The 24,012-nt window shown below is 30.1% G+C and overlaps 2 protein-coding genes across 3 annotated transcripts in view; both read left to right on the top strand.

Moving 5' to 3' along the window:
* Window positions 1-6,963, top strand: part of LOC111630343 (serine/threonine-protein kinase 3-like) — a 49,584-nt gene extending 42,621 nt beyond the window's left edge. For both annotated transcript variants that reach the window (XM_023374434.1, XM_023374435.1), the window contains exons 7-11: window positions 111-248; window positions 412-528; window positions 599-803; window positions 4,684-5,021; window positions 5,110-6,963. In XM_023374434.1, the coding sequence (XP_023230202.1) occupies window positions 111-248; window positions 412-528; window positions 599-803; window positions 4,684-5,021; window positions 5,110-5,268 (957 nt within the window). In that variant the 3' untranslated portion in view covers window positions 5,269-6,963. The remainder of the gene's footprint in view (window positions 1-110; window positions 249-411; window positions 529-598; window positions 804-4,683; window positions 5,022-5,109) is intronic.
* Window positions 6,964-9,874: 2,911 nt separating this feature from the next.
* On the top strand, window positions 9,875-23,422 carry LOC111630346 (exostosin-1-like). The gene is made up of 8 exons (XM_023374439.1): window positions 9,875-10,880; window positions 19,865-20,066; window positions 20,267-20,386; window positions 20,549-20,800; window positions 21,248-21,343; window positions 21,552-21,641; window positions 21,748-21,908; window positions 21,988-23,422. Exons 1-8 carry the CDS (start codon window positions 9,994-9,996, stop codon window positions 22,355-22,357), a joined length of 2,178 nt encoding a protein of 725 aa, XP_023230207.1. The 5' UTR covers window positions 9,875-9,993; the 3' UTR covers window positions 22,358-23,422.
* Window positions 23,423-24,012: the final 590 nt, after the last annotated feature.

Raw genomic sequence — 24,012 nt, 5'->3', positions numbered from 1 at the left:
AGAACATATAGTATTTTTATGTTAAAATTTTGGATTGTTTTTTGTTGTAATATTAAATAAATTTAAAAATAGTTTTTACTTAAAATGTTTATAATAATTTATTTTTACAGGCTATTTTCATGATCCCAACAAAACCGCCACCATCTTTTAGGGATTTAGATCGCTGGTCATCAGAATTTATTGATTTTGTATCACACTGCCTTGTCAAAAATCCAGAAGAGAGAGCAACTGCATCAGAATTACTACAGGTAAAATGTTAAATCATGATTTCATAATATAATACAAATAATAATGTTACAAAAATAATTATAAGTGTTTTAATGTATTGAAATTTAAAATATAAACTTTCTAATTTTATTCTTTATTCTAATAATATAATTATATTGATATTTATTTTTAAATTAATTTTAGCATGAATTTATTAAAAATGCCAAACCTGTAAATATTTTACAACAAATGATTGCTGAAGCAAAGGAAATTCAAGAGAATGAGACGTATCGCAGAGACAGAGTGAATATGCTCGAATCTGTGAGTTACTCTTCTTTTTATACCTTAAAATAAATTTTGAAGAAGTAGTTCTAACTATAAAATCGTTTAGGATGAAGATGATATTGACTGTGGGACAATGGTAGCATTTGTGCCTGATTCGGGAACATTGGTGCCAAATAATGATATTGAAGAAGGTGGAACTTTAGTTGCTCATAATAATGGAGGAACATCAGTCGTAAGCAGTGATGTTGAATCTGATCTTGGTACCCTTGTAATTAATAGTGATGGAGAAGAAGAAGATTCAACAATGAAAAGTATAATAAATAAAGTATAAATATAAAATTTAGTATCAGTACAATTCTTAAACAATTCAAGCTTGCTAAATGTACATAAAAAAATGTCTTTTGGTGTTATAGCTTTTTTCCCCGCCAAGAAAATAATATAAACTTGTTAAAATAATTCAGATATACTTCACAAACACTTTAGATAACATTGCAAGCATCATTTTCAGGCATTTTACATTAGAACAGAATAATAATAACATTTTTATGTTTACTAAGATAGGTTAGTGAACTGCATACACCACAACTTAAAGATCTTGGTGATTAAAATCAGTTTTCTGGGTGCAAAACAAACATATTATTAAATCAATATACAAGTTTTATCTTGAATGTTGCTTTAATATGTTTGTTTTGCACCCAGAAAACTGATTTTAATTACCTAGAACTGTTACAAAATTTACATTTGTGTATAGCAATAGATTACTATTATACATTAACTTTTCAGGACTTGTATCATTCACTTTTTCTGAAGTGTATGTAAGCTTTCATGAAACAAAAAGAATATTCATAGGCAATGAAGAAAGTATGCTATCTGAAGTAGATGAGATTCTAGAGACTTATCAAATTGCGTTATTATCATAACTTGTTTCAATAAATTGGACTGTCTCAAAGTAAACAGTAAATGATATAAAAAAAATTTGAAAATGAAAACACTTACAAAGTTTAAAGAAAATGATTTGAAAAGAGTTGCATAATCTTGACTTTTGTAATAGAGCTTTAACTCAATCTTTGTCACAAGAAATGTTAAATATTGTTTGCAGTAATGCGGTGTCCATAATTTAGAGACTGAAATAATAGAAAAATGTTCTGTGGACCAATGAATTGAAAGTTGTAATACCAAGCATTCTCAATGCTGCATCATAAATCTACTTATTGTAATAATTTTAGGACTCACTTAATTTAATATTATAAATAAGACTAATTAGTGGAAGTGGAAATTCTGGAGTTATTGGCTTTGACATTAAAAGTTATTAAAACAGTAAAAAATTATGTAACTTGATTTATTATTATTGTTGTTATTAATAATAATTCATTCAGTGTTGTTTGCTTATTGTAATTTTTGTAATTATACATAATATGTTTTAACAATAACTAGTGTATAACAGAAGTGTGAAATACCAGCAATTTAGACTGTACTGTGAGCAAATAACAATTAAAATGATAAGCAGTGGTTAAAACTAATAACAATTGTTTATTATTGGCCACATGTTGTGGCTGATAATGTGAAAACTAATTTAAAAGTACCAGTTTACCTGAAGATTATGATACCTATAGACAAAACTCTGATTACAATAAGTGAAGTGTTATAAATGCATTTTAATTTACAGTAAAACTTTAATTATTCAACAATATTGGGTCTAGGAGAGTGACAGGTAAATGAAAAGATGATTAATAGGAATTTTTAAAAATTATTTATACAACTTTAAAGTCAAATGTATTTCCAACATAGATACACAATGTAAAACAAAACAAATATTATTAAACACAAATTTAAATATGTATAAAATGTAACTTTTAAAATAGTCTATAATCTATTTTTGTTTCAGTATATTCCTAATCTTCTCAGAAGCAATGTGAATTTTATGCAAAAGTAGCTCTTGCTTTGTCTCTGCTTCTTCTGCATCTCAAATTATTTGGATGCACTTTGATAGCATAATTTCAACATTATTAGTACTGACTCATCTTCATCTTTCTTACTTTAGCATTCATCCACATTTATTACACTTTGCACTAGTTGTTCATTGTTTAAAACCAATTAAAGATTATTATGAAACAATGAATTAGCGCATGCTGCTGTTACTATTGTACACTTTCTTACACAAGTGACACACACACTCCAGTGATATGATGGTTAACAGAAATGAACAGATAGTTGATGGATAAAAAAAGCTTTACTATATGTTTTGAGAATTGCATGAGATCATTCATTAAATGATATAGTAATAACTGTGATTAAATTAAGCAAATTTCAATATATGAATATTTTGGATAATTAAGGTACTGTATACATTCTAACAGTTTAATTTAAATTATTGATATGTTAGTGTTCTACTCCAGCCAACATTGTAAATACTTGCTTTAAGGAGAATGGAGTTCCAAATTGATCTGGCTCTCGTAGAATCTTGATTTGAATTTTACATAGTACATTTAGTACCATTTAGAAAACCATTTAAAAGTTATAATACCTTTGTTCTGGTATAAAAATAGAAGAAAGACATCGAAAAAGGAGAATGCAGCATTAGACGAGACTAATTATTTGGTAGTATGTCTTCTTTAAAACAGCATTACTATTATTCAAATTTAATTGTACTCTTTTACTAATTTATTTATTAACCTTTTAATTTTATTCAATATTATTGTGTCCAAACAGTTTTGAGAGGCTAATGTTTACTGAACATTGTTTAATATTTTATTGTACATCAGATTTGATGAAATCATTAATCTCTAGTACATAACTAAAACTAGTAATATTTGCTGGATATTATCATTCACTTTTATAATCACTTAAAAGGAAGTTTTTGGATGTATAAACTGAAATGTTATGTCCTTCAAATCCAACATTCACTTGAATTCAAGAATTACTCAGAAGACAATTTTATTTAAATACATTTTGGGTTGAAGTTCTTGTCAATCCTGACTCTGATCCAAAATGCATTTAAACAAAATATCTGGGAATAAAATCGTTTTCTGAGTAATTCTTGAACTCAGATGAACATCAGGTTTGAAGGACATAAAAATTTTGGTTTATTCATCCAAAACAATCCCCTTTTGGTTATAAAAGTGAATCATTAATCTCAATTCAGTTAGTTACAGAATAATGAATAAGTATCACTCTAAATAAATATATTTTTTATTTCTTTCAAGTAAATTGCCTGAAACGATCTAATAAACGAATAAATGAATAGTTTTAAGGAAGCATTTATTTTTTTAATTTATAATATAAATGAAGCTAAGTTCAAAACATCAAACCCTTTTTTATTTAATAATATTTTTTAGTTTTTCTATAGCTGTCCTTATCTAGCAACAATTGCAAACAAACTGAAGCTGAGAATGACCAAAAATTCCAGCAAATAAAAAAAAAAATGTGCTAATTCTGAAAAAAAAAAAACACACACAAGGTTACTGTTGAAAAAATAATAATTTTAATTTACCGAACTCAGCAGTTTAGTTTTGTGAATAAATGTAAGCTTCCATTAACCTAATTTTTAGATTCATTCCAAATTACATTGCCAGATTACATCAAGCTATAATAATGTTACTAATTACTTATATGTCAGTACTATGGCCTAGAGGTAAGCATCTGGCTAGCATAACTGGGAACACATCTGCATAGCAATCGAGATTGTAGATTTGAGTCCCACTTTGAGCCAATTCTTTTTTCTAAAACCTTCTATAATTATTAAATTTATCAAGAAATGGCAACTAATGTCTATCTCTAGGCCAAGTTACTTGACTTTTAAGTAGTAATTAGTATCATTATTATAGCCGCCCAATGTAATCCACCAATTGTTTGTCATTAGTTTTGTAAATTACAAGATGCTGAGCTTCATACATATTCAAAATAATATCATTAACTGTAAAAAAATATTAAATTTTTCATAATCTACTTGCATGATGTATGTATCTAACTCTTGCACATGTTTATCTTTGAGTAAAGTTTCCACTCAGCGATGATTGATATGATATTGCCTTTTAAAACTTGATTAATTTTTATTCCATATATAATATCCATGACTATCTTGAAAAATAGAACCAGCCATATAAATTCTGAAAAGTGCCAAACTTAATCTAAGTTACATTTGATTGAAATTAAAAATCATATATATTTGAGATTTTGCTTATTGCATTTCAGGACACGATACAGCAACGGGAGAAAAGAAAGAAAATTATCGTCCTTATTTCCTCGATCATTTTGATCAAAAAGAGAAGGAGCAACAGAAACATCACAATCGTAGTCCCACACAGACTGATGTAAATAGCTCTACTTCTTCATTAAGTCAAAGTGGCACACCTCATCCTAATCACTTCCAACAGAATCTCAAATCCGGCCAGAAACCACAAGGTCATGAAAGAAAAAGTGCCAATCATCTACAACATCATTTGAATCAAATAAGCAATGCAGGTCCAGGAGCAGCTCATCATGATTACACAAAGTTTCAGCGATCTTTTGTGGATGGAGACTTTAGTTTTGTAAGTTTTAAAAGTTTTCAAATATTGTGATTTGTGTATTCAAAATAATTATTAAACTAATTTTTCTAATCAATTATTATTACTACAGCTAATGTTCCTTAGTTACGATGAACTCCAGGAGAGGATGGCAAATTTGGATTCCGAAATGGAGAAAGAGATTGAAGAACTAAGACATCGCTATCAAGCGAAACGCCAACCAATTCTTGATGCCATGGATGCAAAGAAGAAGAGACAACAAAACTTCTGATTTCTAGTCTTATATCTAGCTTAACATCAAATGGGTTCCTAGGCAAGTAGTGACCAAACATGGTTGTCCTGCCCATGTGTGTCGGAGGAGAAAATCATATATGGTTTGTGATATAATGGACAATCACAAAGAATTAATATAGGGACTAAAATTTCTTTCCTGAAATTATTTACAAGTTTGGGGAATAATTATAGAATATAGTATTTGTATTTAATACTGTATAGCTTAACTTTTACTGCAAGTTTGACTAAGAATATTTTTCTCTCCAAAAAAATTCTGTTCCATGAACAGAAAAATCATATATTACATCCCTGTAAAAAGTTATATTTCAGAAAAATCGTCCCATATATCAAGTAAAATTGGTTATCAATAATTAGTGTGATAAATTCGTACCCAATTAAGTTGACATTTTAGAAAAAAGTAAAAAAAAATTTTTTTAGTTAATTGTACTTAGAAAATAATGTTCTAAAAAATTACATAAGTTTATTTAATGTTGATCCAACATTTAGTTTCAATTAATTGTTCAATTGGTCTAACTGCAATAAGTGCCTGTAGTTAAAAAGCAAAATATTCTCTCAAATATCAGGCACTAGATAATTCTTATAATATATCAAATAAATCTATATACACTATATTAGAAAAATATTTTTTTTTTCTTCAAATGAAAGAAGTGCAGTAGAAATCTGTTAGAATTTCAAATATTAATTTTAAAAAATATTTTATCTTTTAAGTCTTTATCACTTACAAATAGAATATACGAATAAGAAGTTCTATAGTTGTCACAACTATTTCGTATAAAGACCATCTTTCTTTGAAAGTTAATTTTATCGGACTCTATACAACAGAATTGCAGTCTATAAGCTAAGAATTTTTCTCAATCTTTCGACTAGTTACATTTGAAAATAGATAAATTTTTTAATCAAAAATATTCCAGAGTTATCTCAATAATTAAAGAATTATTTGAGCAGTTTATAGTAGAAGAATCAAAAATCTAAATTTTATTTTTTACCTATATGCAATTCTAAATGGTTTATACTGCACAATTTCTTTTAAAATTCAAATCAATTTAATTTATACACCCAAAAATTTAAGATTTACTGCCATAATTATTCACAAATGAGTTGTTTTTATTTACCAGTTTTACTGTTTTACTGAAAAATATGGAATGATAATTTTATATTTAATGTTTATATGAATTATGAAATGTGAGAAAGTTAATTTTTCTTCAGATCATGTATATTTTATAGTTGTATGTAATTATGTTATATATTTAATTAATTGCCACAAAATATTGAAATTTGCCAAGATGAGTTTTATAGAACTTGAATGGAGAATCGCTTGTTAGAATTGCATTTAGTTAAGTCACGAGAGATGACGATAATTTTATATGTCAACAGTCTATCATTTTTCCCTTCCCCTAGACTTTTTAGATTAAGAAAATGAGAGTTTATGACTTTTTTGTTATACAAAATAAATATTTGAAAGAGAAAAAAAAGTGACATTTAAATATTCAGAGAGTATTTTTGTATCGTAATTGTCCAACGAGTACTATGCAAGAAGTACGACAATAGAGTGATTTGACAGACACACGTAAACAGACGGTGGCAATAAAAAAAAAAAAGAAACAAAGCATACACCCTACCAATAATTAATTCCAACATCCCTAGACTTATATTACCCAGTTTAATTATAATAGCCTTAAAATGATCTTTGTTATTTAACAATTTTACATCATTTATTACTTGTTAATCTTTGTCCTGTATACATTTGAATTTTAAATAGAGCCAAAATTTTTTTAGAAATAATTACAATTGAGTGTTCATTTTTGTAAGCTGTTTTGTTTCACAATCACTACACAGATAATTTAATGTTTTATTTAGAATAGATAATTGATTATAAAGGAGAAATAAATTTAATTGAAAATAAAATTTTGTAAATGTTGTTATTGATAATCTGTTCTTCCCATTTTAAATAATCAAAAGTTGATTTGTAAAACATGCTTAAATTTAATATACATACATACTTTTTAAATTAACTCAATATAGTATGAACTTAATGTACTTCAGAATATGAAATTAGAGAAATAATAATAAACTCTAAAAATACATCAATATAAAATTGGTGATCTTCAAGATACAAAGTTTAAAACCAGAATTAATTATGGACAAAATTACACAGAAAATAATAACGAAAGATTAACACATTTACCTATAATTTAATCTAATGGCAATCTAAATAGCCATTAGATTAAATTTCACATGACTAATTGTGTGATATGCAATAAGGAAAGTTAGAGAAAGGGGTAAACTTCCTCTACAGATTAAGAAACAACACACAACAAGTGAATGATAAGCATAATAATAAATAATGAACAGACAACCTAATTTCAAAATTCAATATTATTTATATTATTCCATGTACACAATATTAACCGAAGAGGAAAATATATGTTGAAATCTTATCACAATGGCAATCTTCCTAGTAACCAAACAGGAAATTTTAACCTGGTAAAAGTGCAAAAAATATATACTTTAATGTGTTAAAGCCCTCAGGACAAGCCAACTTTCCTGTTTGTTCAAATTCTCAAGGTTTTTATAATAATTCTCAAAATTATGGTAACAATAAATATTTTATAATTAAATATACTGGAGAGAAATCTAAGATTTTAGTTTTTAATACATTAAGACTAATAAAAAATTGTAAAAAAAAATAATAATAATAATTAACATTTAATATTCTGGAAATATTAAAATTTAATTTGGATTGGATAAATTTTGAATGAATGCCCTTTAAATATGAATTTTTTTTTGAAAATTTTATAACAAAATGGACGAAGATCAATGGAATTTTTTTTAGTTGTAGGTTTATTACTGTAGTTGCACAAAGAGCACTCTGATAGACAATGTAAAATGATTTAGCAGACAATGAAAAAACCTGGTTACGGGTGAATAACTTAAGTGAATAGAATATTGTTATTCACAGTACTTTTTTTATTTATTTATTTCCTAACTGAATTAAGTTATATTTTAGCATAAATAACCAAACACAACCAAAATAATAAATCCAAATTGAAAAATACAATTTCATATCCAATTTTAATTAATTCTTAAAATAAAAAAAATTGATTTTGAAAATATTTCGAAATAGTATAATTGTATATAATATCAAAATTTATATCTGAACACCAAACTATAGCGTGACACAATGGAGAAACTTCTGCTTGGTACCAATTGATGTAAGGAGATAATTTTACAATTAAAAAAAGAAGAAAAATTATAAATTTTTTTTCTCTATCAGAAAATTATAAATCGATTTAATTTTATTAAATATTACTTCCAAAACGTTCAGATAATCCCTTGATTTTATTGATGTGATGTTACATTTATACACTTTAAAAAAAAAACTAAATGGAAGTTTAGTAAATATTTTTAATCTTCAAAACTTTTTTTTCCTGCTAGTTTATTTATGATAATTTATTTGGAAATCGCCAGAAACCGTGTTTTTTTTATTATCTAAATGATGTAGCCAACGATAAAAACTTTTTATGACTTAATTTTTGAATTTGAAATTCTATTTTATATTAACTTCAAATTGATTTTTGTATATTTATAGCACGAAATAATTAACGATTGTGTTTCTATTCTTAATCTATATACAGGAAACATTACGAATGTAATGGAAGATGTGAAATTTCCTTAGTTTGACGCGTGTCTTGCGATACTTATGACTTGCGTCATTGATACGAATGGGTATTACGCACGAAATTGCACGCTTTTTTTTCAATTAAAATCTTTTTACAGGAAGGAATTGACTTGGTTTCTGTTGGTATGATTACTCAGAAAGGTCATCAGTGAAAATCGTAAGGTTATTTCTTGATAAAACTGTAAAAGATATACAAGTCGGGAGAGCGCCTAAAATATTAAATTACAGGAAGCGATGGAGAAATCTGTGGTAAAGATAAACAGGAATTTCCCTGCTTCATATATTCACGTGCTGTTCAAAATTATTAATTTACAGTGAAATGAGTACAAAAAAAGTAATCGGAATTTTGTGTATGAGTAGATTGCCTTGATGAAGCGATTCTGATGAATATATACCAAATCTTTATTTGTGAATTTATATAATAAATTTTGAATTAATTTAATAAATTCGTTTTTCACAAAATTTCCCAAAGATTTTTATGGAAAAAAAGGGTTAGTATTATTTTTATTTGTTCTCGTCAGATGGCAATGCGATCGTCGGGAATAGGAAAAATAACGTAATTAATTTATTAAAGGGATAAACAATTTTGAATTTTAATGACGATTAAAATTAGATATCTAATTAATAATTGCGAAGTGAATTTACTGTTGTTATTTCTCAGTAAATTAGCGAGAGTATCTCGATGTGATCTAATTGATGAAAAAAAAAATGTTTCCTTAGAAAGAGACTAATAAATCTTGCAATGATTTTTATTGAATGTTAATTAAAAATTATTTTTTGTGTGTGTGTGTGTGTTTACGATTAAACTCATAAAGCAGAACGATTAGAGTGAAAGAGAGATGTGTAAAGTGAAAAATGGAGGCGAAAATTTTTGATTCTCTTGTCCGGTAGAGGTCAGTAGTATGCGTGGTCACGTGGTCGGAGCAAGATGGCGTCAGCGCCGGTTGTGTCGGTCGTTCGCTTGCGGAGGAGATAGTGGAAGATGAAGTGAACGGATAGCATCAGTGTTGAGTTGGTCAACAAATGCAAGCTAAAAAGCGTTACTTACTGGTCCTCATCAGCTGTGCATTTTTAGTGTTATGTTATTTCGGTTCGTTTCGTTTAAGACAAGATGGCGACGACGACAACATTGGTTTATTGGAACATCGTTCCTACACGGAATCAGAGGACGATTCTCCCGACGATTTGGTTCTATCCCCGCGTCAGAGACGTTACGAAAGAAGTATCACTTATAAATCGTCACAATGTAGGATGGAAACATGTTTTGATTTCGACATGTGCCGTAAGGACTTCAAAGTGTATGTCTATCCTGTAGAAGAGAGGATTTCTTCCACATATAGAAGCATACTGAATGTGATTCAAGAATCCAGGTATTCCACCCAAGATCCTAGTCAAGCTTGTCTGTTTGTCTTGGCCCTGGATACACTGGATAGAGACACACTTAGTCCTGATTATGTTAAAGATATACAAGCCAAGCTTATGCATCATCAAAAACTGTGGAACCATGGAAGAAATCATTTAGTGTTCAATTTGTACTCTGGTACCTGGCCAGATTATAATGAAGACCTTGGTTTTGATCTCGGTGATGCTATTCTAGCTAAAGCCAGTCTATCACTTGCTAATTTTAGGCCAAGATTTGACATTTCTTTACCTCTTTTTCCCAAATCCCATCCCGAGAAAGGCGGGGAAGGCGGTCTGCTTTCGACTAGAAACTTTCCTCCCAATAAGAAGTACTTGCTTGTATTTAAAGGCAAAAGATATCTCTACGGAATAGGTTCGGAGACCAGAAATTCCCTCTACCACCTCCATAACGGAAAGGACATTATCTTGCTCACTACTTGTAAACATGGAAAGAAGTGGAAAGAAATGAAAGATGCAAGATGTGAACAGGATAATAAAGAATATGACAGGTAGGATTTACAATAATTTACATGAAATATTCTTTAAAACATAAAATCTTGAATGTACCATGTATCGACAAATTATTTCATGTATCTTTTTACATTTTGACACAAAGATAAAGGTTAACGTATATAATCAGATACTGTTATAACAGCTTGCTGAAGTGAGCGTTTTATTATCAATTGCTTAAATTTGCAAGCAAATCATTATATTTTTTTAGGTAAACAAGAAAATTTGATAAGATTTAAATATATGTAAAAGTTTATATTTTTACACAGATTACATTCACTCAATATTATAGAATAATATGCTTATATTACAGTTAAAATGAATAAATTATTTTTTGGTATTTATACAATAAAATATACCAACGTTTTGAATATATATTACTTGTATAATCGGACTGTTTTCTAGTTAATGTTACGTGTGAAATTGTTTTAAAAATACACTGAAATTAAAATGAAAAATTACACCTAAATATAGACCTTTGGTTTTCCATTTAAAAATTTCAATTTTTATTCCATGCACATAAAATAATCAGTCATTATAATTTATAGTGTTTGTATAATGATGTCATATAAACTTTGATATTATTCTTTCCTACAAAAATATTTATCCAATTTTATTCAAATAATGCATAAACTTATATCATTTAATTTAAGAAATAAAATGAAATGTGCAACTTCTTATTATAGGAAAGTCGTAGTTGTATTATAAAATTTTACACAATTTTTATAAGTAATTTTACAGGGAAAAAGCTGGAATAATTTAATTGCCTGTCTACATTACTATCTTATCTTGTTTTAAAACAATTGCAGGGAAATTAAACATACTTCCTGAAGTAGTAAGGGCATGATTTTAAATTATGAACACATCTCAAAAATTTAATACGTGAATTGATATTTTATTATATAAGAACGAAAGGATTAATACAGTTTTTAATTTTTATTATTACATATAAATAAACGTAATAAGAAAGTATAGTCTATATTTTTTATTTTTTTGGAGGTCTCCAGAACGAATTAATCAAATTCCCATAGAAACCTATGGTAAATCGATAATCGGTTAACGAACAATTCGGATAACGAACAAAGTCTTGGAACGGATTATGTTCGTTAACCGATCACCCACTGTAAATATAAAATTTTCACTGGCACCGGATAAAGAAACAATAGGTCGTTTTCAGTCTGCATGATTATCGCCAAACCCGGCATGAGTGATCTCTATTGATAAGAAATATGTTTATAAAATTTATTTAAATTTTGTAAATATTTTCACTGTAAATATAAAATTTTTACTGGCACCGGATAAAGAAACAATAGGTCGTTTTCAGTCTGCATGATTATCGCCAAACTCGGCATGAGTGATCTCTATTGTCAGTTGGATTGTTCCCTAGTAAGAACTAAAGAAAGATTATTTTCTTGTAGAACTATCAGAAGTAAAATTTTGAAAACAGTACCAAAGTATAGCATACAACAAGCTGTATATCATATTTATATACACTAAATAGAACTGGTTGTCACATAAACAATAAAAATACTACTGTTCTTCTATCTTTTTTGTTTTATTTATGCGTTATCCAACTTCACAATAGACGGTTTTTCAGTTTAGAATGAGATAAAAACTGGCAGTTACATAAGTGCTATTTCAGCAAATTTCTTCTACCATGTTATATTTTATTAAGTCAAATGGCATTTCCAAGTTCTCTTTCTGGAACCAGTGATGCTATTGCCAGACTCCAAACATATGAGCTCACAGCTTGGATAAACTTCCAGTGTCATATTTACAAGGAAAAAAAATTATCTGCTGCATTTTGGATGGTTATCTTGGCCAGCTTTTGACTAACAGAATTTTTATTTCGATAAGTACACAATATACATGTTAATAGCAACTGTAGGATAGATGTTTCCGAGTAATAACATGTATAAAACAGTTTAATTTGACAATAATACCAATTCAATACACATATCTACAAATGATGTCCGAGTTGTTACGTTGTCTACGCCCAATTAAAAGAAACAAACAGGATATATTGAATGGAGTGCTTTGACAAGACATCCCGGAAATGTACATTTTCCTCCTTTGATAACAAATTGTTAATAATAAAAGTAAGAAATTTAATTTCTCTAATTTGTCATACAGAAAATTTCAAACACAAATTTTTAGTCTGTTTCTTAACAAAAGTATTATTAAAAATAATATATAGGTCAAAAAGTCAGGGAAATTCGTATAAAGGCTAATTTGGTTTCACAATAATACCTTTGACGCATACATTTCGAGAAGATTAAATTGCATATTAATTAATTAAATGGTTGTAAATGTTAAAAATTCGAAAAGTAAGTTTTAACATTTCTAGGATACGTAAAAAAAGCACATAATTAGGTTATTAAAATCTGTAAGCATCATCTATAAGTGTTGCAGTTTTATTCTTAATAAACTTTGTTATCTAAATACATAAAAATTCTCATCACAAAAATTTCTATTGATCTCAATGGGAGTTTGTTTGAATAACTAGTTTAAAAATAAGAAAAAAAGGAAGATATTAATGAATCATGATATAATTTGTTATAACTTCTGATAAAAATGTTTATTATTATTTTACAATATGCAATTTTTATTATTTTTCATGTTTATTTTGAGATTAAACTTCCATTTCTGGACTACAATTGCATACAATACATGTATATATACCTATTCAAAATCTACAAATATTTATTTTTCTACAATAGCTTTAGTGAAATAAATATATAGCTGATGTAGTAGTATTCCCTCCATTCATGCCTAAGTTACAGCTGTAATGGAAAGATAACTAGAACGTTTAAGCAGCTTATTTACAGTTAAAAGAAACTCATCCCTAAAGGTATTTAGTTAATTAAGATTTCAATTTACGGAGTACTGTATATATACATACAACATTTTAATTGGTAACCTGTTAAATACAATTACCTATCGTTTAGTATTTTTAGGAACAATGGTTTTGTTGTATCTATAATAAGGATAACCTTGGACTTTAAGTACCAGTTTTTTTATTTCTGTATACGGTTGTTTGCGGAATGGGAAACGAATAAACAGGTGGTAGCGGGTATCTTTTTCTCTAGAACGTTTAGAGAAGAAAAATATCTTACACTTCCTACACGTCATCTATATATAGTAAAGGATGTTTTGGTAAAGTCGAAAATTATTGTTCTTAGAACTGGTTGATGACCGTGAGAAAGGTGAGTGAACTTCAAAGACACTCTTTCACAAAACCTGTTCCTTCCACTTCCCTTCTTTTAATAAAAAAAAAATAAATAAAAAAATTTGTAGCAGGAAGTGGGACGATTTTTTCCCTCCATCTGTCTCGCCTGGCTTTGCATTTCCATAAAGATACTCTACATAATAGTCTGGGGATCACCTTACTCAATCCGGCAAAACACCTGGGTTTACCTGTTGTACACTCGTTCCCGTACAAGACAGATACGAATTCGCTCTTTGACTTTTTACGGTTATATTATAACGGCATCCTTTCGTCGGGGCAAGGTTTTTTTAATTAAAAAAAAAAAAGAGGTTTCGTTCGCCCACATCCTTCTAGAAGCATTTTTCTTTGTTGTGTATCAGCGTAGGCGTCCACTCGATTCCTAGGACTTTCTCATTTTTGGGTGTGCCTTATCTCGACTCTGTGACACCCTAATGGCTCATCTTGCGACAGATACCGCGTCCTCCCTACAAATGGAAGGTCGTCGGGACGTCTGCTCTTCTAGTTTATTGCAACACCGTCTCGTTCGGCCTTATCGTTTTGTTTTCTTGTTATAAAGGCATCTTGTTTAAGGTCTGGCGAGGGTAGATTAGGAATCTGTCACGTTCTTCCTGGTCTTTCGCTTTTTCGAAGCGAGCAAGAACCATTTTTTTTAAAAAGCTTTTAAATATCTAGAATGGTGTTGCAGCTGCCGTTACGGTGATTTTCTCGAATCCCGTCCGTCTTATTGCCATTTCTAGGTGGGGCGTAACTTTGATCAAGTATTGATTGAAGCGGGTTTGCATGAGTCCCGCCATCCGTGACACGAGAGGGTGGCATGCCAGCACATTTATTCGCAGCATGAAACTTTCATTGGAAGAGGAGGGAGAAGCCCGTCACGTGATGCGAGAAGGGTAAGGATTGATCGAACCGGGGTCGAGTCTGTGGCGTCTCGTCAATAATTGAGATTCCACCTAAGATTCCTCCGGTCGTTCCGGTGGAATGTTGCTTAATAAAAGCACTCCTCAACATCCGAATTAGATAGGTTTTAGTGATTTTTAATGGCGTTCTCGATCTAGACGAGAATTCCGGAACCCAGACGTCCGCAGTTGTCATATTTCGACAGTGGTCGAGTGATTAATCGGCGACTCAAAATCAACGACTTTCACACCAATTTTAATAGAGTAATTGCAGACAAGACAGGAGATGGGTTATCAAAGCCGAAATGATAGATTAACGCACGCCAAGGCCGGCTAATCAGCGCTTCCCCTATACCTATGATAAATAGCTCGACTCCGAGGAGTGGGGAGGTGTGCCTCTTTCTTCGCACTCCTATTTGCGCACGTGTAACACAACTTGACTAACTACGTTCTTTCATTAATCTCTGCTACCGAGATACGAACCGATCGACCGACTTCGGAGACCTCCCACGTGTCTATTTTTTTTAATTATTTCCTTCCCCTTCCTCCTCGTCTTGGAGTCGTCAGAAGCGACCTTCCTCCTCAAAAACGACAGTTTAAAGGGTAATTCTATTGTTAATTTTAACTCATAATTCGATATTGCGGCAATTTGTGTGATTATGAAAGAGGAAAAAGTGAATGGCTTTTTTTTTATTATTATTATTATTTTTCTTTCCACCCCCTCTTAAGATAAATTTTAAGTAACAATATTAGAATTAATTAAGCGATCAAGAACTTAAACTGGCCACTTAGCGCCAAGACAATCAGATTAAAAGACATTTAAAAAATCTGCGACTCGAGTTGGCGCCGATAGTTTTTATGGTCAAGTAGCGTTAATGAAATTTACAAACTGATTTTTCTGACTCGGGGGATAAATGGGTTTATGTTTAGTGGCACAAAGAGGAGCTGTCATTTCATAATTGACTTGTAACATCTGCGACTGCTTGTTCTTATCAAGGACGACAGTTTGGAAGCCCGGCAGGATCAAATGTCGGCGTAGAAAACGGGTTAATAATTAGAGAGGACCGTTTTAAAACGGTGTTAGTGGCGTTGGCTGGAATTTTTATCGAGTCCATACACACGGAACCATTATCCATCGAACCTTGTACGGTCAGAGTAGAATCGATTTTTATTTGTGTGCTTTGAGACTGAAATGCAGCTGACTCAGCCTTCCTTTATAGGCAGGACCGGCTACATTTCTACGTTTAACTTATTCGGAGGGCCGAGGGCTAACTTGTTGAAATCGATCGATACCCAGTTAGGAATTTTTTCTCCCCCTGATGATGTTTGTTTCTGCCTCTGTATTTACGCTTTGGCATACGTTCCCTTCGTTGTTTGTCTTTCTGTAAACGCTAGGATTTTTCTCCCTCTTTTTTTTTTTTTTATATTTATAAACACAGTTGGCAATCTTCTATTCAAACAGGAGCTACGTGATTAAATTCCTAAGCTTTAAAAGCGATTTTCTGGGGGGTGTTGCAGCTGCGGAGTTTCCCACTTATGGGTGTAGGGTTACGTGATCTCTAATCACGTAAGCTTATATAGAAAAGTTATCTAATTTTGTGACGTGTTTTGTGTTGGCAAAAGTAATTATAGAAGGTGCACGTGTGGATGGAGATGTAAGGTGCAACTTCTATAACTGATACTGCTATTTTTAAACTTGTTTATCGTAACATCTCACGAACTGTGGGTGGAATAAGTCTCGAATGTTACTATGTTCGTATTTTAATAGGAATAGACGCTTAATGGATAATTGTTTAAAGGATTTAAGCGACGAAACACTTGTCTAATCAGTTGTAGCTTTTAAGTAATCTTACCTGGAAGGCTACCTACGTAGCGATTAATCCTAGCTTGGAAGGAGCTACAGAATCAATTAGAGTTGCGGTTGATAAGAGGGGAAGGAAAAAAATATATATATTTTTCTCACTCAATGCAATTAGTTTCAGTCGACGTTAATTAGTGAGATAATTTTCTGATTAAAAAAAAAGAAAATCGTATCTAAGTAGGGTTTTAGAAGGTAAAACGATACTTTGTCGTATTCGGATGTTGTTAGCATTTCAGATTTACCAGATTAGTGGAATATAAATAATAATCTATACCAGTTAAATTCTCGCCCGGTATTGTATGGTCAAAGAAGATAAGGAAGTTAGGAAAATTGGAAAATTATTGATTACGTAAGATGCTTCTTGTTAGCGGATGAAGAAGAGATAAGATCTAAACGAGTGGTATAGCCGAGATACATTCTGCCGTATCTTTTCCTGTTTGAATTATTGGTCATACAATGAATAAGAAAAGGATTCCGATATTTAATAAAAGTATGTATATTAAATGTTTAAAGAAAATAAAAAATGATGTTTTATAAATCCATTGAATTCTCTTAACAATCCAGAATGGATGAGGTACATCTTGTAATTTTGTTTTAAGGTTTTATATGCTGATTTACGTGTCAATTTAATAGATATAGTACAAAATATAATCGATAATGTTAGCTCAAATATTATATAGGCCTATACACAGTCGATGATGATGCTTTCAAAACAATATTTACATTACAGTCGATGATGATAAAGTAAAATATTGTATTGCTATCGATGATTTTACTCGAAATATCATCTCCGAAGTAAACATTGATTATGACGATGATGATTTAGGAATAATAAGAAAGCTGTTGCAATCAGAATGCTAAGAGTATACTAACATAAACTTCCTTTTTCCGGTTTTTGAAGGTCGAGGATTTCATAGTGATTTATTATCGACGTGTTACTAGGAATAAATATCAAGGTTTTGCAATAAAAAAATATGGTTTTCTAGTAAACAATTAAGATAAGTTTTTGCTAAAATAATTAATGTTTACATCTTCGTTGGGCGTGTAAGCAGTAAGCAAGAAAGAATTCGACGTAAACATGCTTTAAAAGTATATATATATATACTTTATATTTTAATACGTTTCCATAAACTAAACAGAATTCGAAACTAGACATAAGGAAATAGATAAGATGATTCATATTATTTTTTTTTTTCTTTAAATCCTCATGCAGTAAAGAATAACAAATATTTGTTTACTCGACAAAATATCAAGACTTACTTCATGAATACATAATGAAAATATTAAGACAAATAATAAATATTTTATTAAAGTTTAAATAAAATAAATTAGAAAAGATATATCTAGAATATAATAAAATATTTATCATCGTATTACTAATATCTTCCTAGAATTCTAAATAGACAAATATATATATATATAAGTAATATTTAAAATATTTATAATTATACAACATAAACTATAATTTAATTTAATTACACAAGCGAAATTCGCTATAAAATATGTTTATTACGATTCAGGTGAGTGTAGAGGGGATGGAAGCACGTGTTAGAACACGGTAAAACACCTGTCATTCCTGGAAAATGTTTATAAAAATGCAATAATTTCAAATTTAAAAGTAATAAATAAATAAATAAAAACAATTGAAAATTGTTTGTTAATTTTGTAAGTAAATTAATTAATCATTTAAAAATGGGCGCAGGCAGGAATTTTTTTTTAAAAAAAAAAGACCCAAATTCTGTGCCTGAAAGAGATATTGGATGATGGTAGATTGTCCTCTCTTATCTAAAGGTATGCATAATCGAACTCATTATCTTACTCACGTCGAAATAAAATAGTTAATTTACCGATAATTAAAGATTAGTCGATATGGCCCGATAAAATTATGAATGGTAGTCTATGGGGAAATTAAAAATAAGTAGAAATTTTAAATTATAATGTGACATTTACGAACGCCATATTCGGAAAATAGTTTCTTAAATACTTTTTTTTTATTATTATTTTATTTTTACTCCCATAAATCATTCCAACTTTTAAAACAATTAACATTTCTTTGGCTTCACGTGACTCATTTCGGTATGAATCATTGGTAGAATTATGTCATTTTAAAGCAGTGCCACGTTTAATTTCACCTTTAAACACTGGGGAAGAAAGGAGGGAAACGAAATTTGAAAACTCCAGTTAGATTTTATTCTAGAGATTAAGTGAAAAGCAATTTTTATTCAGTTTGCGCTTCCGAATTTTCGTGTTCGTCACTTAAAGTTATGAGCCATTTCGTAATTTTATAAACTCCTACGATAATGTACAAAGGTGTTTGTCGCAATTTAAAAAAAAAAAAAGAAAAAATGTCGAGATTTCAGTTAAATTTCTCCGAAAGTTTTAATTAGAATTTCTCCCCCTCGCTAGCTAGGATTGAAAAGAGTTAAGCGTCTTTTCCCCATTCAATTTACGCAACGTAACTGTAAATCACTCAAAACTAATTACATTGTAGGTGTAAGCTTTAGCCCAATGACCTACATTTCAACGCTACCACTTTAATTACGCCAGCAATTTAAAACCATTTGATTTTTTGGAGAAGAGAGAGAGAGAAAAAAAGAATGGAAAAAAAAACCACACGCACACTGGAATGGCGATGAGACCACTTTTTACCAATGAGTTTTCTCGGTGTGATGAATGTGTGTATTTAATTGATGCCTCTAAAGTAGCTTTGGGCTTCTTCCATGTATTATTTGCTTCTACGTTATCGTCCCGTTAAATCTGTTCTCTGCAGGCATTTCTTATTGGCGAAGAACGTCGTCAGATTGATGTGGCAGTTTCAAAATCGTTTCTAGTCATTTTCTCCTACGCCATTCTTTACCGTCCTTCACCGCCCAGTCAAATTATAAATTGAGCATTAAACATGGCCAAAGAAATCCATCTCGGATGGCTAAATTCGTAGAAAATGATAGGAAATCTTAATATACATAGGCGTTATTTTATTTTATTTTTTTTTCGCAGGTACGACTATCGGGTGTTGTTGCAGAATGCAACATTCTGTTTGGTCCCGAGAGGGCGTCGTCTGGGTTCCTTCCGCTTCTTGGAAGCCCTTCAAGCGGGTTGTGTGCCCGTGTTGCTAAGTAACGGGTGGGAACTACCATTTTCCGAAGTGATTGACTGGAATAAAGCTGCCGTTTGGGCCGACGAGAGACTGTTGTTGCAGGTAAGGATGTTTGTTTGATGGATGAACGGCGCGCGTGCGTTGACACTCGGATCCAAGGGACCATCGTACTCATTGAGAAATTACTCGTGGGAAATATGTCAAACAACAAAAAAAATATATTAATCTCGCCGACTTCCGATGCAATAACTAGCGAGATGCGTTCTCTGATTACATTTTTCTCCTTTTTTTTTCCTGTTAAGGTTCCAGATATTGTCCGTTCTATCCCCAGTGAAAAGGTTGCTTCCTATTGTCAACAGACACAAGTGTTATGGGAGACTTATTTCTCTTCTGTAGAAAAGATAGTCATGACTACGCTCGAGGTGAGTGCTTCGTATTTTGAATCCACCTTGACAGATCGACAGCTGCACTCGGTTTAATTAAATTTTGATTGCAACCCAGATTGGGACGGATTTAAAAGATTTTTTATACTAGAAACTCTGTTTTATTGATTAAATTTTTTTATTTTTTTATTTCTGTCGTAGATCATTAAAGAGAGAATTCATACGCACATCGTCCGCACGTCGAAAGTTTGGAACTCGCATCCGGGGGCGTTAGTCATGTTGCCCCAGTTCTCCGATAATCTGCGGGACTATCCATTCCATCTCCATACATTAGGAACCCGTCCCCACACGAAATTCACGACCGTTATCTACGCAGCCATTCCAACTCTCACCCATTCGTCTCCTCTATTGCGACTCATTAGAAACGTATCAAAGTCGACCAATGTGGCCAGGGTGGGTTAATGCCCTCGTCTATTGTTAAGTCGATTTAAAGTACACTATTAATTTACTGTATCGGTTCGCATTTAAATGCAAAAATCTTTAATTTTATGCAATAGTTTTAGTCATAAAAGTAACTTTTATATTCAGAGTTTACTATAATTTTTACATTTAAAATTTACCATTAATATGTTATATAATATGATAAATTTTAAGTAAAACGTTTAGTTTGAAAGAGTTACGTATAAATTTATCATACTGAGAAATAAAACAGTTCACATTTAATAAATAAATACATTTTTATTTTACAATTTTATCAATTCAAAAAATTTCATATTGAGTATTTTATTTATATGATAGATCAGATATTATGTTTATAAACTGTTTTGAAATGAAGACTTTACCTAGAAAAGAAAAAAAAATGTTGGATTATTTACTTGTTTTTTCTGGTATCTTTCTCAGATCATAGTAATATGGAATAGTGAAACTCCACCACCACTGTGGAATAAATGGCCTCCTTCTCCTGTGCCCATCAATCTCATCCATCCACAACAGAAGGTATGTGGGTTGATGGATACGTTCTTCTGCCTGTAATCTCCAAAGTATAATATTTACATCTGCAGCATTGAAAAATTGAATTCGATGCTTGCTTTGATTTCTTCTGTTTTCTCGAAATTATCAATAAAAGATAATTACATAAAACTCTCTAGAAGTTAAGTATTTAGATCATTTAGATATTGATGTATTGATTTTGTTTACCTCGCAGACAATCGGAATTCGATTTTTTCCTCATCCCCTTATACAAACCGACGCCGTACTTAGTTTGGATGAAGATGCAGTCCTGACGACAGAAGAGGTTATATGATTTATTTTAAAAATAAAAAGTTTATATTATTTTTGTTTAAAAATTTGGTAATTTAGAAAAGTAACAGTAAATTTTATTATTTATTAAATACATACAGATGGATTTTGCTTTTAAAGTCTGGCAATCGTTTCCCGAAAGAATTGTCGGATATCCTGCCAGATCGCATTTTTGGGACGATACTAAAGGTTGTTGGGGTTATACATCAAAATGGACCAATGAGTACTCAATTGTTTTAACAGGGGCAGCTTTTTATCACAGGCAAGTTAATAGTTCATTATTTGAAAAAAAAAAAACAAAAACAAACATTTGCATTCTAAATTTTGTCACCTATTTACAGGTATTATAACTACTTATACACTTACTATCTGAATAGTCTACTTCATAAAACTGTGGACCAATCTCAGAATTGTGAGGACATACTGATGAATTTTCTAGTCAGCCATGTCACCAAACTTCCACCAATTAAAGTGACTCAACGTAAGCAATACAAAGAGAGTATGCTACCGGGAAGCAAATCCTATCCATCACCCTGGAACGATCCAGATCACTTTGTTCAAAGACAAACTTGCATCAATACTTTTGCAAGCATATTTGGCTATGTGCCTCTAGTAAGATCGAGTATGAGGCTCGATCCTGTCCTTTTTAAGGATCCCGTATCGACTTTGAGGAAAAAATATCGAAAACTGGAACTAGTTGGAGGAAGATAGTAAATATTAAAACAAAAAAAAAAGTTTTTTTCTTGTTTTTGTAAGTGCATCTGGTCAAGAATCAGTCCAAAAGTTAAATTTTATAAATAAGGAATTTCAGGTGCGTACATTGATAAGTATTTATAATCTTTTTTTTTTTTGTTGTTGTTGTTTTTTATATATGTCAATTTAAAATCGCAGCTCTTCCTTGTTTTATGATGCCAAAGTGTTCTTATATTTTTTTTTTTTTTTTTTTGTTCTTCCTGATTACTCTCTTCCCAGTTTTTTTACATGTATTTGAAATACAGCTGTTTTTATCGTACAATTAACTATTTTAAAGTATTTAAACATAAATTATAAAGGAAAAAATAATAATAATATGGTTTAAAAGTAGCAATATTAAAACGTGATTTAAAAAATAAAAAAAAATGTAATAATAACTCGGGGTTTTGCTGAAAAGAAGCAACGAATCTATTTGTGGTCTTGTACACGTGTGTATGTATCTAGGTTTCATTTTTATGTTTCTTTACTCGAGAAAAATTCAGGTGTGAAACTTTTGTAAATTTTCTTTTAAACTACTACACATTGTGCTGTGTAAATATGAACATGTATGCATGCTAATGTTTGACAGTGAAATGTTTACAGAAGAAAAGGACTCAATCACTTATTTTTAAAAAAATTCCTACACAATTTTACAACTTTGAAGAGAAAAAAAAAATCATGGAAGAGATTATGAGATTGATTTGTTTTTTTTTTTTTTCTTTTGCCATTTTTTTTGTTGTTCTAAGTTGTTAAAAAATTTTTTTATACAAATATACTCTTTCAACTAAAATAAAAAAACAAAAAAGAAAACCAATCCTACATCATATCAGCTTTTTTAGTATTTTTTTGTAATAGGCCTTTCAAGTGTGTGTGTACTCTGTATGTTTTATTATAATAGGTAAGTCATATTGGATGTTTTATTGTCATGGTTCTCTGCCTTTTTGGAACATGATGTGTCCATGTACAGTTGTTACAATGCTGTAAAATAAATAAGGTAAAAAAATTGCTATTTTTATAGGATATAAAATAAAATGTTATTGGAAATACTGTTGTCGTCTTTGATTTTAAATGCCGAGTAATTATTCGAGTTGGTGTTTTTCTACGCCTCGAAGTAAACTGGAGTTCGAATAGAGAGAACAAAGTTAAATTCCTTTGGATTATTGCAGAAGAAATATAACACAACAATTTAAATTAATTTAATTCTCTTTAATAACACTTACCAGTAAAATTATTTCATTTGTAACTATATAATTTCATTAATAGCAATTTTTTCTTTTACATTTGAATTTACTCAAGTTAAAATACAATAAATTCATTTTAAACTGAAATGATAATTCACGTTACTCTTAATAAATGTTTAACTGAATTATATCTGCAATAGATTGAAGTTAATTATTTTTATATGATATTCTTCTAGCTTGTGTCATTCACTACAGAAGGCATCTAAATTTGATATTTAAGAATCTTTAATCAATCTTCAGTTGAATAATATATATATGTAAAGACTAATTAATTACAGTTCAGTGTTATTTGTATTATACAAACATTAATAATTGTGTGTATATTGTAGATTTATCTCAAATACAACTCTAAAAACATGAATTATAATTAATTATATTATACGTTATTAATTT

The sequence above is a fragment of the Centruroides sculpturatus genome, unplaced genomic scaffold (assembly GCF_000671375.1).
Source record: "Centruroides sculpturatus isolate CEXI.00-Female unplaced genomic scaffold, Cexi_2.0 scaffold680, whole genome shotgun sequence".
In the NCBI taxonomy this organism is placed as follows: Eukaryota; Metazoa; Arthropoda; class Arachnida; order Scorpiones; family Buthidae; genus Centruroides; species Centruroides sculpturatus.
This window is presented reverse-complemented; position numbering and strand designations above follow the sequence as displayed.

Excerpts from the sequence above, each read along its gene's own strand:
- LOC111630346 (XM_023374439.1), top strand. The coding sequence starts at position 9,994 with ATGCAAGCTAAAAAGCGTTACTTACTGGTCCTCATCAGCTGTGCATTT. Across the intron at positions 10,881-19,864 it reads GATAATAAAGAATATGACAG|GTACGACTATCGGGTGTTGT; the intron begins GTAGGATTTACA and ends TTTTTTTCGCAG. Across the intron at positions 21,909-21,987 it reads GGGGCAGCTTTTTATCACAG|GTATTATAACTACTTATACA; the intron begins GCAAGTTAATAG and ends ACCTATTTACAG.